Below are 13,318 nucleotides of genomic sequence, written 5' to 3' on the forward strand. Positions count from 1 at the left end.
CTACTGACTTACTTTCACATTCCTGTAGCTACAGCCTTTAAATTTGGACCACATGCATAGGTTTGTGTACCGAAATAAACTTTAACCCTTGACATTGATCTAGTGACCTAGTTTCACATTTCTGTAGCTACAGCTTTCAAATTTTGACCACATGCATAGGTTTGTGTACCGAAATAAAATTTGACCTTGACATTGACCTATTGACCTACTTTCACATCTTTGAAGGTACAGGCTTCAAATTTGGACCACATGCATAGTCTTGTGTTCCGAAATGAAATTTGACCTTGAGATTGACCTAGTGACCTACTTTCACATTTCTCAAACTACAGGCTTCAAATTTGGACCACATGCATAGTTTTGTGTTCTGAATTGAAATTTGACATTGATCTTGACGTAATGACCTATTTTCACATTTCTGTAGCTACAGCCTTCAAATTTGGACCACATGCACAGGTTTGTGTACCGAAATAAATTTGACCTTGAGATTGACCTAGTGACCTACTTTCACATTTTTGAAGGTACAGGCTTCAAATTTGGACCATAGGCATAGTTTTGTGTTTCGAAATAAAATATGATCTTGATTTTGACCTAGTGACCTACTTTCACATTTCTCAAGCTACAGCCCTCAAATTTAGACCAAATGCATAGTTTTGTGTACCGAAATGAACTTTGACCTTGATCTTGACATAGTGACCTACTTTCACATTTCTCAAGCTACAGGCTTCAAATTTGGACCACATGCATAGTTTTGTGTTCTGAATTGAACTTTGACCTTGATTTTTATCTAGTACCTTCCTTCACATTTCTCAAGCTACAGCCTTCAAATTTAAAGCACATGCATAGTTTGATGTACCGAAATGAACTGTGACATTGAAATTGATCTAGTGACCTAATTTCACATTTCTCAGGTACAGCTTTCAAATTTGGATCACATGCATGGTCCACATGCACAGTTTTGTGTACCGAAATGAACATGACCTGGATTCTGACATAGGTACCTATTTTTAGGATTTTGAGCTAGTCTTGAAATTTGTAACACTCAAAAATGGCCCAATGGTGGGCGCCAAGATCACCCTGTGATCTCTTGTTAATTTTGTCTTGGCAGTTTCTGTAATATACTGGCTCCCTAACCTCAGATCCTCTTTCTTAATTCACGTTGTTTAGTTCCGTCCAATCTTTTTTCGGTTGTAGCAAACCTATTATATTAACCGGCCACAATGCCCCGCTATTCATGGAATAGCAATTTGTGTATCATTGAAAGTTTCGTGTACACACCACTCGAATACATCTGCAGGTTTCTGTAAATTGTATTTTTTTAGCTCACCAGAGCACAAAGTGCTGAAGGTGAGCTATTGTGACCGGTCATTGGCCGGCGTCCGTCGTGCGTCGAACGTCAACATTTGCCTTGTGAACACATTTGTAACCCAATCGTTATGAAACTTGGTCAGAATGTTAATCTTGATGATTTCTAGGTCAGTTTTGAAACTGGGTCATGTTGAGTCAAAAACTAGGTCAGTAGGTTAGATCAAAGGAAAAGCATGTGAACACTCTAGAGACCACATTTTTGACCCAATCTTTATGAAGCTTGGTCAAAATGTTAGTCTTGATGATCTCTAGGTTAAATTCGAAACTGGGTTATGTGAGGTCAAAAACTAGTTCACTAGGTCAGATCAAAGGAAAAGATTGTGAACACTCTAGAGACCACATTTTTGACCCACTATTTATGAATCTTGATCAGAGTGTTAGACTTGATAACCTCTAGTTCAAGTTTGAAACTGGGTCATGTGGGGTCAAAAACTAGGTCAGTAGGTCAGATCAAAGGAAACGCTTGTGAACACTCTAGAGACCATATTTTTGACCCAATCTTTATGAAACTTGATCAGATTGTTTGACTTGATGATCTCCAGGTTATGTTCAAAACTGGGTCATGTGGAGTTAAAAACAGGGTCAGTAGTTCAGATCAAACGAAAACCTTGTGAACTCTCTAAAGACCACACTTTTGACCCAATCTTTATGAAACTTAGTCAGAATGTTAGTCTTTATGATTTCTAGGTCAAGTTTGAAAATGGGTCATGTGCGGTGAAACACTAGGTCAGTAAATCAGATCAAAGGAATAGCTTGTGAACACTCTAGAGACCACATTTGTGTCCCAATCTTTATGAAACTTAGTCAGAATGTTAGTCTTGATAATCTCTAGATAAAGTTTGAATCTGGGTCATGTTTGATCAAAAACTAGGTCAGTACGTCAGACCAATGGAAAAGCTTGTGAACACTCTAGAGACCACATTTGTGACCCAATCTTTATGATACATGGTCAGAATGTTAGTCTTGATAATCTCTAGGTCAAGTTTGAAACTGGGTCATGTTGGCTCAAAAACTAGGTCACCTGGTCAAATCAAATGAAAAGCTTGTGAACACTCTAAAGGCCACAGTTTTGTCTCAATATTTATAAAACTTAGTCAGAAAGTTTGACTTGATGATTTCTAGGTCAATTTTGAATCTAGGTTATGTAGGGTCAAAAACTACGTCAGGGGCCTCCGTGGCCGAGTGGTTAAGGTCGCTGACTTCAAATCACTTGGCCCTCATCGATGTGGGTTCGAGCCTCACTCGGGGCGTTGAATTCTTCATGTGAGGAAGCCATCCAGCTGGCTGGAAGGTCAGTGGTTCTACCCAGGTGCCCGCTCGTGATGAAATAATGCAGGGAGGGGCACCTGGGGTCTTCTTCCACCATCAAAGCTGGAAAGTCGCCATATGACCTAAAATTGTGTCGGTGTGACGATAAACCCAAAAAAAAAAAAAAAAAAAAAAAAAAATATGTCACCTGGTCAAATCAAAGGAAAAGCTTGTGAACACTTTAGAGGCCACAGTCGTAACTCAATCTTTATGAAACAGGGTCGAATGTTTGTCTCACTAATTTCTAGGTAAAGTTTGAATCTGGGTCATGTGGGATCAAAAGTTAGGTCGCTAGGCCAGATCAAAGGAAAATCTTTTCAACACTCTAGAGACCACAATTTAAGTTTGAAACTCATGAGAATTACTCAGAATGTTTGTTTTGATAATCTGTAGGTCAAGTTCGAATCTGGGTCATGTGGTGTCAAAAACTAGGTCACCCGGTCAAATCAAAGGAAAAGCTTGTAAAATCTCTAGAGGCCACAGTTGTAAACAAATCTTAATGAAATTTAATCAGAATGTTTGTCTTAATGATCTTTAAGGTCAAGTTCAACTCTTGGTCATGTGAGGTCAAAAACTAGGTCAGTAGGCCAGATCAACTCTGGTGAGCGATATATAGGGCCATCATGGCCCTCTTGTTACTTATAACATGTGTAAATGTTGCGAACTGCTCAACCCGGGGCTAGAGGCCATGGGCAGTGGCATGCATTTCCACTATCGTTCATGAACAAGCTTGATGAAGCTTAATCTGCAATAATTCATTTATGCCGTACTGCGTGACCTGTGGTTTCCAACTTTTTCCATTTTGATGTAAAGCAAAATAATCAACATTTTGCAGTGCTATTCTGTTCTACAAAGCGATACATCTGTGATATTTCTGAATTGTTTCGTATACATGGTAGTTCTGTATTGACATTAAGCTCAGCTTTCTTCCTGTTAAACATTTCTAGGGAGTCATAATAAACTTTAAGATAGTAACCTTTCGGACAGGCCTGTTGCTGTCGCAAAAAAGGAAAATATTGTTGCAGTTTTGTGTATGATGGAAGAAGATCATCGATATACTAGTTTCCATTATAAGCATTCAGAATGGACCGTCCATCATAGTCTGACTGGCCATTCGAAATTAAAGAAAGTTTGTGCTAGATAGGTCCCTCAATTGTTGACATTAGACCAAAAGTCCAAGTGTTGTGATTGCACCAAAATACTGTTGACAAAATGCAAAAACTGTAATTTCAAAAACATTTGCGAGTTGCTTGCTCGCTGGGGATGAAACATGGGTTTATTACTTTGAGCCCCAGCATCGCATAAACTAAATAAAAGTCAGACAAGGCCATTGCAAAAAAAATATGACAACAAGTGCAAAGACGGTTTTATATGCTATTTTCTTCAGTTCTAGTGGCCCCGTTGTACTAATTCCTTGCAAAGAGGGTAAAACAATCACAGGCAAAAGATATAACACTGTAATACTCGTATGACTAATTTACATGTGGAACAGGTGTTCCTCAACAGGTGTTCGGACGATCATATACTTATGCAAGGAAGTTCTCTCATCTTTAAATGCAAACAAGAATCCGGTGTAATCTCACTCAGCTCAAAACAGTGTGTCTTCGGACGAATTAATTCCAATTATGGCAAAGCGCCTAGCCGTACAAACGAACGTGTAATTTCACAACAAGTCCAATAACCCAGTAAGATGAATTTCGATGCTGCTTCATGTACACACCCGAATCGTACTCGACATTTGCACTGATTCAACATTTGCATATATAAACTATTATCATGTCTAACAAATCAGCAGTCAAATTTTAGTCTTTTTATCTGATCCGGACCAGATAAGCTATATATTTTCTTTCTGAAAGTTAACTGGATCACGATAATACAAAGAATTTATAGAGATAGTTTTGATTTAGGGATATAGTTAAAATCAAATCAGACTCATAGGTCCTAGGGCTTTGGAAAAATATTTTATGTAAATGAAAACATGTCCTTGGATGGGAAAAATGTTATGACATGTAACGGCTGCCCTGAATATTACATAGGTCAAACTGGAGACAAATTAAGAACTAGAAGAACAATTTATTCTCAACAAACAAATTAGAGACCCATCGGTAAGACAACTACCTGTAAGTAGTCATATAGACATTTGCTGTACAAAAGAGCCACAATTTACTATATTCCGATTTTATAAAATGAAAACGAACATGATACGGATAGATAAATAACGTCATAACGTCTTTAACTTCCCTGATTGACGTCAAAATTACGTCCCTTGTGTCCTTGACGTCAACGTCAGAACTATTGAATTAATTCCTTTTCTTTTATTGTTATATATTTAGACACTCTGATGAGCCATTCACGGCGAAACTAGTTTGTGACTTTTCTATTAAAGTTTAAGAAAATCTAAGCGAGCGTGTGAAGTCATTTTATAATTTTAAGATAAATGTGTATCTATACTCCTAATATAGCAGAGTTGAATTAAATTGAATATATATATATTCAAATTCAATTTAATTCAACTCTGCTAAATTAGGAGTATAAATACACATTCAATAAACTCGTTAATCCTCATTTCTGACATTACATTTGTGAAAATGTAAAATATTGAGAACAACGTGAGGTACACGGCAATAAAGTCAATTATTTGAGCCAAGCCTTTTTGCGGAAGCCCAACATTAATACTTTAGTCCGCCAATCCGTCCGTCCGAGCTCACATTTGCATACTTAGGTGGCTATAGGAACAATAGGTAACTGTACTTTTTCTTTGATGTCATTCATTCCGTAAGGCTTTTATGTGGCTATTTTTCTCTTACGTGGTTAAAAGAACAATAGAGAGAACAAAAGAGTAGCCATATAAGTATCCATATGTAGGAACGTCCGTCTGATCAGCTGAAAATGGACACTTCCCTGTCGGACCATTTATTTGACTCTATTCAAGAATTTTGTAAAATCCTAGCACAATGATAGAGGGCATTAAAGGAAGTGCAGTGTATAAAAAGAATAATTCTATCATTCTTACTTTTTGGAATGAGGCCATTATTACTTTTCCAGACCACTTCTCCATCAGTACTGTTGTGAATTTATGCAACTACATACAAAGAAAGAGGACACTTAAGAAAGGTGTATTGTACAATGACCATAACTCTACCTTGCTTACTTTTTAACTATCTCTATCATATGTACCTATAGCACTTTACTTTTGTCCGAAGAATAACTCAACAACTATCGGTTAGGTTTTGTTAAACATTTACACAATGACTTCTGTTACAGAGGTCATCGTGAGAAATTGCACTGTACATAAAACATAGCTCTACAATGCTTACCATTTTTAATTACCTCCATTTATTAAACACAGTTGCCCCATTCAAATTTCTTAATTATGCAGAAGGGATTTATCAAAAATCCATACAAAGATATTGTATAATTAGGAAAAGTGCACGAACAATTTAACCATAATACTTTTATCCGGAGAATAACTCTAAACTATTAAAAGGTTATTGTTTAACTTTCACACATTGACAGTGATATCAAAGAATGACATAATGAGACAAAATACGTACTGCAAATGAGATGAAATTCAAAATTTTTTTCAGTAAAATTTTATAAAATTATTTTTGTTTAAATTTAGCTTATAAAACCTTGTGTTTTTATTTCAGAAAATGAACAATATAAGAAACGGCTGACAAGGTGTACAAGCAAGCTTGTAGAGAAAATGTCTCCTGAGCTCCTATTAGATCAACTTTATGGGAGCGGATTTCTTACATTTGTAGAAACAAGAGATATACAGGTATTTTAACCGTTTTCATTGAATAGCCCTCAGTGTAATGGTTAGTTTGTGTTTTACTCCAAAGAAATGCATTTTCTGATCAAGGTTCCTTCCTCTTACTTTTCTTATGAAATAACCATTACAGTTGGACTTATGTACTCACAATATGAACCCATGTAATCCCTTACAATTAAATGCTCCTGATCAATGACTATAAAATAAAACCTCTATGTTAAACATGTTTTATTCCAATTACTAAAATTTACTTATTCGTACAATTAAAGACTATATGTTCTTTCAAACAATGTTTAAATATATCTTACAGGAAACACCACTGACGTCAGAAAAAAATAGAGCAATACTGCGAAAGGTCGTGATGAAAGGAAAACGTGGATATATAGAATTTAAAGATTGCCTTAGGCAATGCAATCAAGGGCATCTTGCTGATTTGTTGGAACGAGACGAAAATTGACTTCAGGATGAAAATTAAATAAACAAGGACCATGCGCTTGTGCATTTATGTCTTATGCCATCAAAGCAAATGCTGTGATTTTTCGTCTTATAAGATTGGTTGTTTGCCTGCTTTCACACAGGCAAATTTTATTTGTCTTTAGACTATGTAAAAGCTTGCGTTCTGCTGCTTTCGCCTGACATATTTTCCTCCTGCAGTCAGTTGTTCAGGAAACCAGTATTTTAACTAAAAAAAAATTCTTACTTAGATCTCACCAAAGTTAAAAGTTGTTGATCAGATTTGCCGCTCTACTTTATTAGATTTTTTTGTTTGCGCTCCCATCATTGAAAATTGGAAAATATTTTATCAAAATTTGTTTGTTCGCTAAAGTGTATGGACGTAACAGTGAACAAATGATAACAATTCCAGTCTGACATTGTTTTAAAATTGAGTTTAAGATAGAGAACACGTAATATCAGGCGGGAATTTCCGTGTGATCACGTGTTTGCAGTTCGGCATTATTCTGGCTTAAAAGTAGCCCAACATGCACAATACTTTCTTTTGAAACAGGAAAAGTCCAACGTGTCGTCAGACACAGTTGGGATCACCAAATATTCAAACTCCTGCTTAGAATAGTATAAATGTACATTAATGTCCATTTCAGACCTTAAATGAGAATTTTATTCAACAAAATTAATGTAATCCTTAAAAAGGTGCTTGATTTTTTTTTCAAAATTGTTTAATATATTACAGTTACAAGACACTGTTTATGTCATTATTATTGTTGTCGTATATATCTCATAACAACATTATAACAACATATTATATGATTACTTAAGACCAATGTTATTACATTTTTCAGTGACTAAGTTGAGATAGATAAGATAAGATAATATTTATTTAACGTCGGTTATAGATAAAAGTCACAACATAAGCTTGAAGCTTGTATCTGACATAAACATATTATCCTATAACATACAAACAAACAAACTGCAAATAAAAGCATCATTAAGACATAATTAAAAATTAAGTTCTCCAGATTAAAACCTGAGTATCAAACCTAAAAATTTAATTGAAAGACATATATGACATCATAGTGATAGAGGTAAGCACATAAAATTACTTAAGAAATTCATTACTAAAAGATACTTATAAACAGTGAAAAATAAAGACAATTTTATACAAAAGCTCAGACCTGTGTAGTATCTGCTGGTCATAAAAGGAGTCTAAAACTACATCTATAAAAATTATAGTCAAGACTTGCAAAATAAAATTCTCATAAACAGATTTAGGTTAAGCGATCAGCAGCTACCATTCAGGGTGAAATTAAGACATGATAGTATTGTTTAAACAAACAGGAATACATATATTACACATGCAGAGTAACTAAAACTAAAATAACTAGGACATTTGCTAAAGCATGCAGCTAAGACAAACTAAACATAAATAAGATACAATGCAGCCAAGACAAACTAAACATAAATAAGATAAAGCAAAATCAAAATCAGCAGAATCAAAATCAGGAGGGATGCATAGCAGGGTTAAAGCAAAATAAAGAATACTAAGCATTTTGGGTATGATTCAGGCGCACATCGAACAAGCACATTTGTGACCACTCCAAGTCCGGATCAGTCGCTTGAATTCCATGTAATCTATAGTACACCTAACTTCTATTGGAAGACTGTTCCAGACTTGTGTGGCCTCAAAGCGAAAACTCTTCTTACCGTATGTGGTTATGCTTACTGTTGGTACCTCAAGAGTGTTTGTATATCTGAAATTATAATTTGATGATCTTACTGAAACAAGTTCTTGTATATATAAAGGAGAAAAAGGAGAAATTTTATTTAAACTTTTATAAACCTCCAATGCAATGAGTCTTAGTCTACCTATGTGATGGGTTGGCATATCAACAGTACGTAATAGAGAGTCATAACTAGATGTATATTCATTAAATACAATTTTCAGAGCCCTATGTTGAAGTTTTTTCTAATTTATTAGTACTCTCTTTACTACATAAATGCCAAACTTACGGACAGTAATGAAAATTTGATCTGATGAAACATTTGTAAATTAAAATTTTAGTATCTTCTGTTAAGAAACGGCTTAACCTTGTTAATACATTTATTTGTCTTGATGCCTTATTGCAGACATTTGAAAGATGAACTTTAAAATTTAACAGCGAGTCAATTTCAACTCCAAACAGTTTTACATGAGATTCACAGGGTATGTTTGTGTCTGATACTTGAAAGCTTTTGATATTATCAGATGTGTTTCTTCCAATGCATATTGCCTGGAACTTGTCCGGATTGGCTTGCATAAGATTGTTTTCAAACCAGTTTATCATATTAATGCTGTCTTCTTGAAGAGTGGTTTTAAGCACATTAATATCGTTATGATTAAAAGAAAGCGTATTGTCATCTGCATAATTGTAAATAGAAGACTTTTTGATAGAATAAAAGATATCATTGATAAAGATATTGAAGATCAGGGGACCTAGGATTGACCCTTGAGGAACACTTTTATTTATAGCTTGCCAGTCACTATAGAAATCACCCAGCCTAACTTGTTGTTTTCGGTCGGAGAGGTAATCCATCATAAGATTTGCTGACTGTTCAGTTAATCCATAAGCTTTAAGTTTTAAAACAATTAAATCATGAGAGAGGCAGTCGAATGCCTTGGACAGGTCCATGAGCATAGTAGCTACATACTCATGCCTGTCCATGGCACTCTTCCAGTCCTCAATCAGACGTAAGAGGGTTGTTTGACAGCCATATTTAGCTCTAAAGGCTGAAAAATGTTATGAAATACATTTTCAAAATGGGTATTTAGTTATTCACTAATTGACTGTTCAAACATTTTAGATAGAGTTGGTAGTATGTTAACAGGCCTATAATTTTTCTTCTGAAAAGGATCATCTTTTTTATATATAGGGGTGACCTGTGCTATTTTGAGCTGATCAGGGAAATTAGAGGTTTCAAAACATTTATTAACTACAGTTGTAACAGGGCCTGCACTTGCAAGTCAAAACAGAAAAGCAGTGCATGTAAGGATAACTCTATACATTGTTTTTGTCATATTTTTCCATTTGAGACTATTTTTAAACTTAAGGTATACGGAAATACTATAAACTGATCTCTAGTCGATAAAAGTATATTCGTTGTTGGACCGAAAGACGTTTCAATGCCAGCATACCACAGGGCTCCGTACTGGGACTTTTACAATATTTTGTTTTGGTAAATGATATTGTAGATTCCCTGTCTAGTGTAACACGTTTATTTGCTGACACCAGCTGATATAAGTTAATTGTAATAATGTTATTCACATAAATTGAACATTTAATGCTGACTTAAACATCGTATTAATATCCATGTTAAATTCAGTCTGGTAAAAAAATGAAATATTGTTCCTTCACTTGGTTGAAGTTTGGAGAATACTGGTTAAACGTGTATTGATAGTCATAAACAATAATGCGTAACAAGCAGGCGTTACATTTAGCAAAGGTGTACATTTTCAAAAATGACTCGTAGTACAAACATGCGGTTTATGAAAATGAATTACTAGTCAAATTTCAGTAATACGAGACGAGAATAGTAACTTGTATCAATAGAACGCTTCGATAAATAGGATGAGTTCCATAATTCAATAGAAAAACTATGGTTTACAAATATAGCTTTGGAGAATCACCTTATTATCTGTCTGGGCAGTTTTTTTTTGTACTTCTAATTCATTTTACCTTTCTCAGGTCCATCATGCAAATATTCGAAACAAACACGTGATGATCTCAAATGTGTAACTATGGATATATCACTTTACATTATTAAAAAAATGATAAGAAAAACGTTGTTTTTTATATTTATTCACCAAACATTTAATACATATTATGAGTCCATGTTAATAATCAGCTAAATTATTCATTATTGCTACCAATGTTACTATATAAAGTAACGAAATTGTGCTGCCGCGTCGAGAAATTATATATGTTATTCCGTCGCGTGCCCCTTATTATTTTGTCATGACGGCCCACTGAACTATTTAACGAGACGTTAGGGGAAACGTGACAACGTAAGCTTACAAAAACGCCATATTGGATATCAGGATCAGTTTGTTTTTGCATTGCTTGTGTGCGTATGTGGGTACGTGCGTAAACAAGAAATAAAGTGCCAGTGTAATTTCACATTGACGACGCAACCCATATAATAAGCTGAAAATGAAGAAACACTACCATTGGAACTGGTATAAATAATCTGCAAGACCGACTTGTATGGTAGACTGGTATATACGATAGTGATTTTTCATAACACAATTTCTTATTTATCAAATTGCATGTTAAAACTGTTACATTTTCAAAAGACATCTTTTTCATGTTTTAACGATTATACGAGCACATATCTAGGGGATGGTCGCGGCAAAAAAAAAGATCGCGTCTGGTCCTTGAAGCTTAAAAATAGAAGTCTCGGTGAGTGTATGAGTAGAAGTGGTGGGAAAGGGGCGACTGGGAGATTCTAAGAAACGTTTTGACATACAAGTTAGTTTATGGAGATACAGTTAAATTGAGAAGTGTGTTGTTACATTTTAACCAAGACTATAATAAAATCTGACCACTGTGACATTGAACTTTGGCGTACCTGTTCCAAAATTAATTGATGCCTGACCCTTAACAAAAGCAATCCTTACCTGAGGTTTGGTAACAATATGGGTAGTAGTTAAGAAGATTAAGTGAAATTGAGAAGCTTGCCACAAACATGCAGAAAAAAAGCAATACTGAGTGCGACGGCGAAGACAACGATGTCGTCGAAGGCTGCGCCTGAGATAGTACAATAGCCAAACGGCATTCCTTATTTTCCTTATATTGAGGTAAACCATTATAATAGCGAGTTATTTTTCAAAAGCTGAAAAATATATTACAGTCTACTTTGGTATTCCCATTCATTCTAAACGTTTTACAGCTGAAGAGAACGAATACAGCGACAGCAATTTAGAATAGTTATGTCTGTAAAATGTAACTTTTTGTGCTCATTAACAATTGCAGGTTATCACAGTTACCTATTGGCCTCAAGCGATAAACACAAGAAAATAAGGTTTTACATTGAGTTGCTAAATTTTGCTGAGAAAATATAAAGCTGATCTCTTCAAGAGATGCTTACTTTATGTTCTGGTGATGTACACAAATAGATGATACATGAATTTAATGTGCATTAAATCACCTATTATGCTATGAATATATACAGCAAAATATTTGTGATAAAAATTTAGTTACATTTAGCACTTAGCACTTAGCATTACATATGGGGTGTTCCGAATCACACCCCGAATCATCACCTATAACTTATGCTTCAGTTCTCATTCGTTACCATTAAATAGTCGCCAGTATTACCACATCCATTTAGGAATTTGACTTCATGCCAGAAGTTAGTCATGACCAAATACAATCTAATTTGCACAAGAATTTAAACTTATTAATTTGTGTGATTTGTCTGTTAAGCATTCCGAAGTTTATTCCACTGAACTAGGGTCAATAGGAAGACATCTACCCATGCAAAAGTAACTTGGAATTGTCGAGTTAAAGTAGGTCTGGCAAATTTGTTTATTTGTTTTGTTTGTTTTGGGTTTAACGCCGTTTTTCAACAGTATTTCAGTCATATAACGGCGGGCAGTTAACCTAACCAGTGTTCCTGGATTCTTTACCAGTACAAACCTGTTCTCCGCAAGTAACTGCCAACTTCCCCACATGATTGGCAAATTTAGATATTAGGCAAATTAGGCTTTATATTTCATAAATCAGATAATGTATTTTTATTGGCAACTGAATAGTCGATTCATGAATCATACAAGAGTATTTAGTTACCTCGCGGGCAAGGACTATTTATTTTTAGCATTATGTATTTACCAGTATCATTATAATTGTTGACACGCAATGGGATCCCAACGAGAGATAAAACTTACATAAACACAATATATTGCATTACAGAATACAGAATATTATATCTATCTTTCATTTTATTTACAAAACTAATTTCATGAATCGTGGGAAAATATCCTCTTACAAAATGGATAATTCTATGGATTCTCTCATGGCTTTTGATTCATATTTGCCCGAAATTCTGTTGGAAACTGTACTAACAGTGATCAACATTGAATCTTTTTTCAGTGCTATAATGTCAGACAATAGTTATTGCAAAAAGTATCTATTTTTTCGACTGAAGCAAAATAAACTGACATTAGGTCTTTTACCACAATTTATACATAAAATGAAACAAATGCTTTTTGACTGCGGATCTTGCTTAGCGAAACCGAGGCGACGTCATTGATTAAAACTTATAGTAAAAAGAGAAAACTACTTATCCTTTCACTTTTTGGGAAATTTGTTCTTGTATCTAAATATGAATTCCAATCACTACTGGGAATAAAAAAAACGAAAACGGGAAGAGGGAACA

General features: G+C 34.8%; 1 protein-coding gene across 1 annotated transcript in view; it reads left to right on the plus strand.

The window, feature by feature from the left end:
* The window catches only part of LOC128545893 (uncharacterized), a 16,030-nt gene extending 5,325 nt beyond the window's left edge, over nt 1-10,705 (plus strand). The window contains exons 7-8 of the mRNA XM_045323773.2: nt 6,324-6,454; nt 6,759-10,705. Coding sequence (XP_045179708.1) covers nt 6,324-6,454; nt 6,759-6,905 — 278 coding nt within the window. The 3' untranslated portion in view covers nt 6,906-10,705. The remainder of the gene's footprint in view (nt 1-6,323; nt 6,455-6,758) is intronic.
* Nucleotides 10,706-13,318: the final 2,613 nt, after the last annotated feature.

The sequence above is a fragment of the Mercenaria mercenaria genome, unplaced genomic scaffold (assembly GCF_021730395.1).
Source record: "Mercenaria mercenaria strain notata unplaced genomic scaffold, MADL_Memer_1 contig_3927, whole genome shotgun sequence".
In the NCBI taxonomy this organism is placed as follows: Eukaryota; Metazoa; Mollusca; class Bivalvia; order Venerida; family Veneridae; genus Mercenaria; species Mercenaria mercenaria.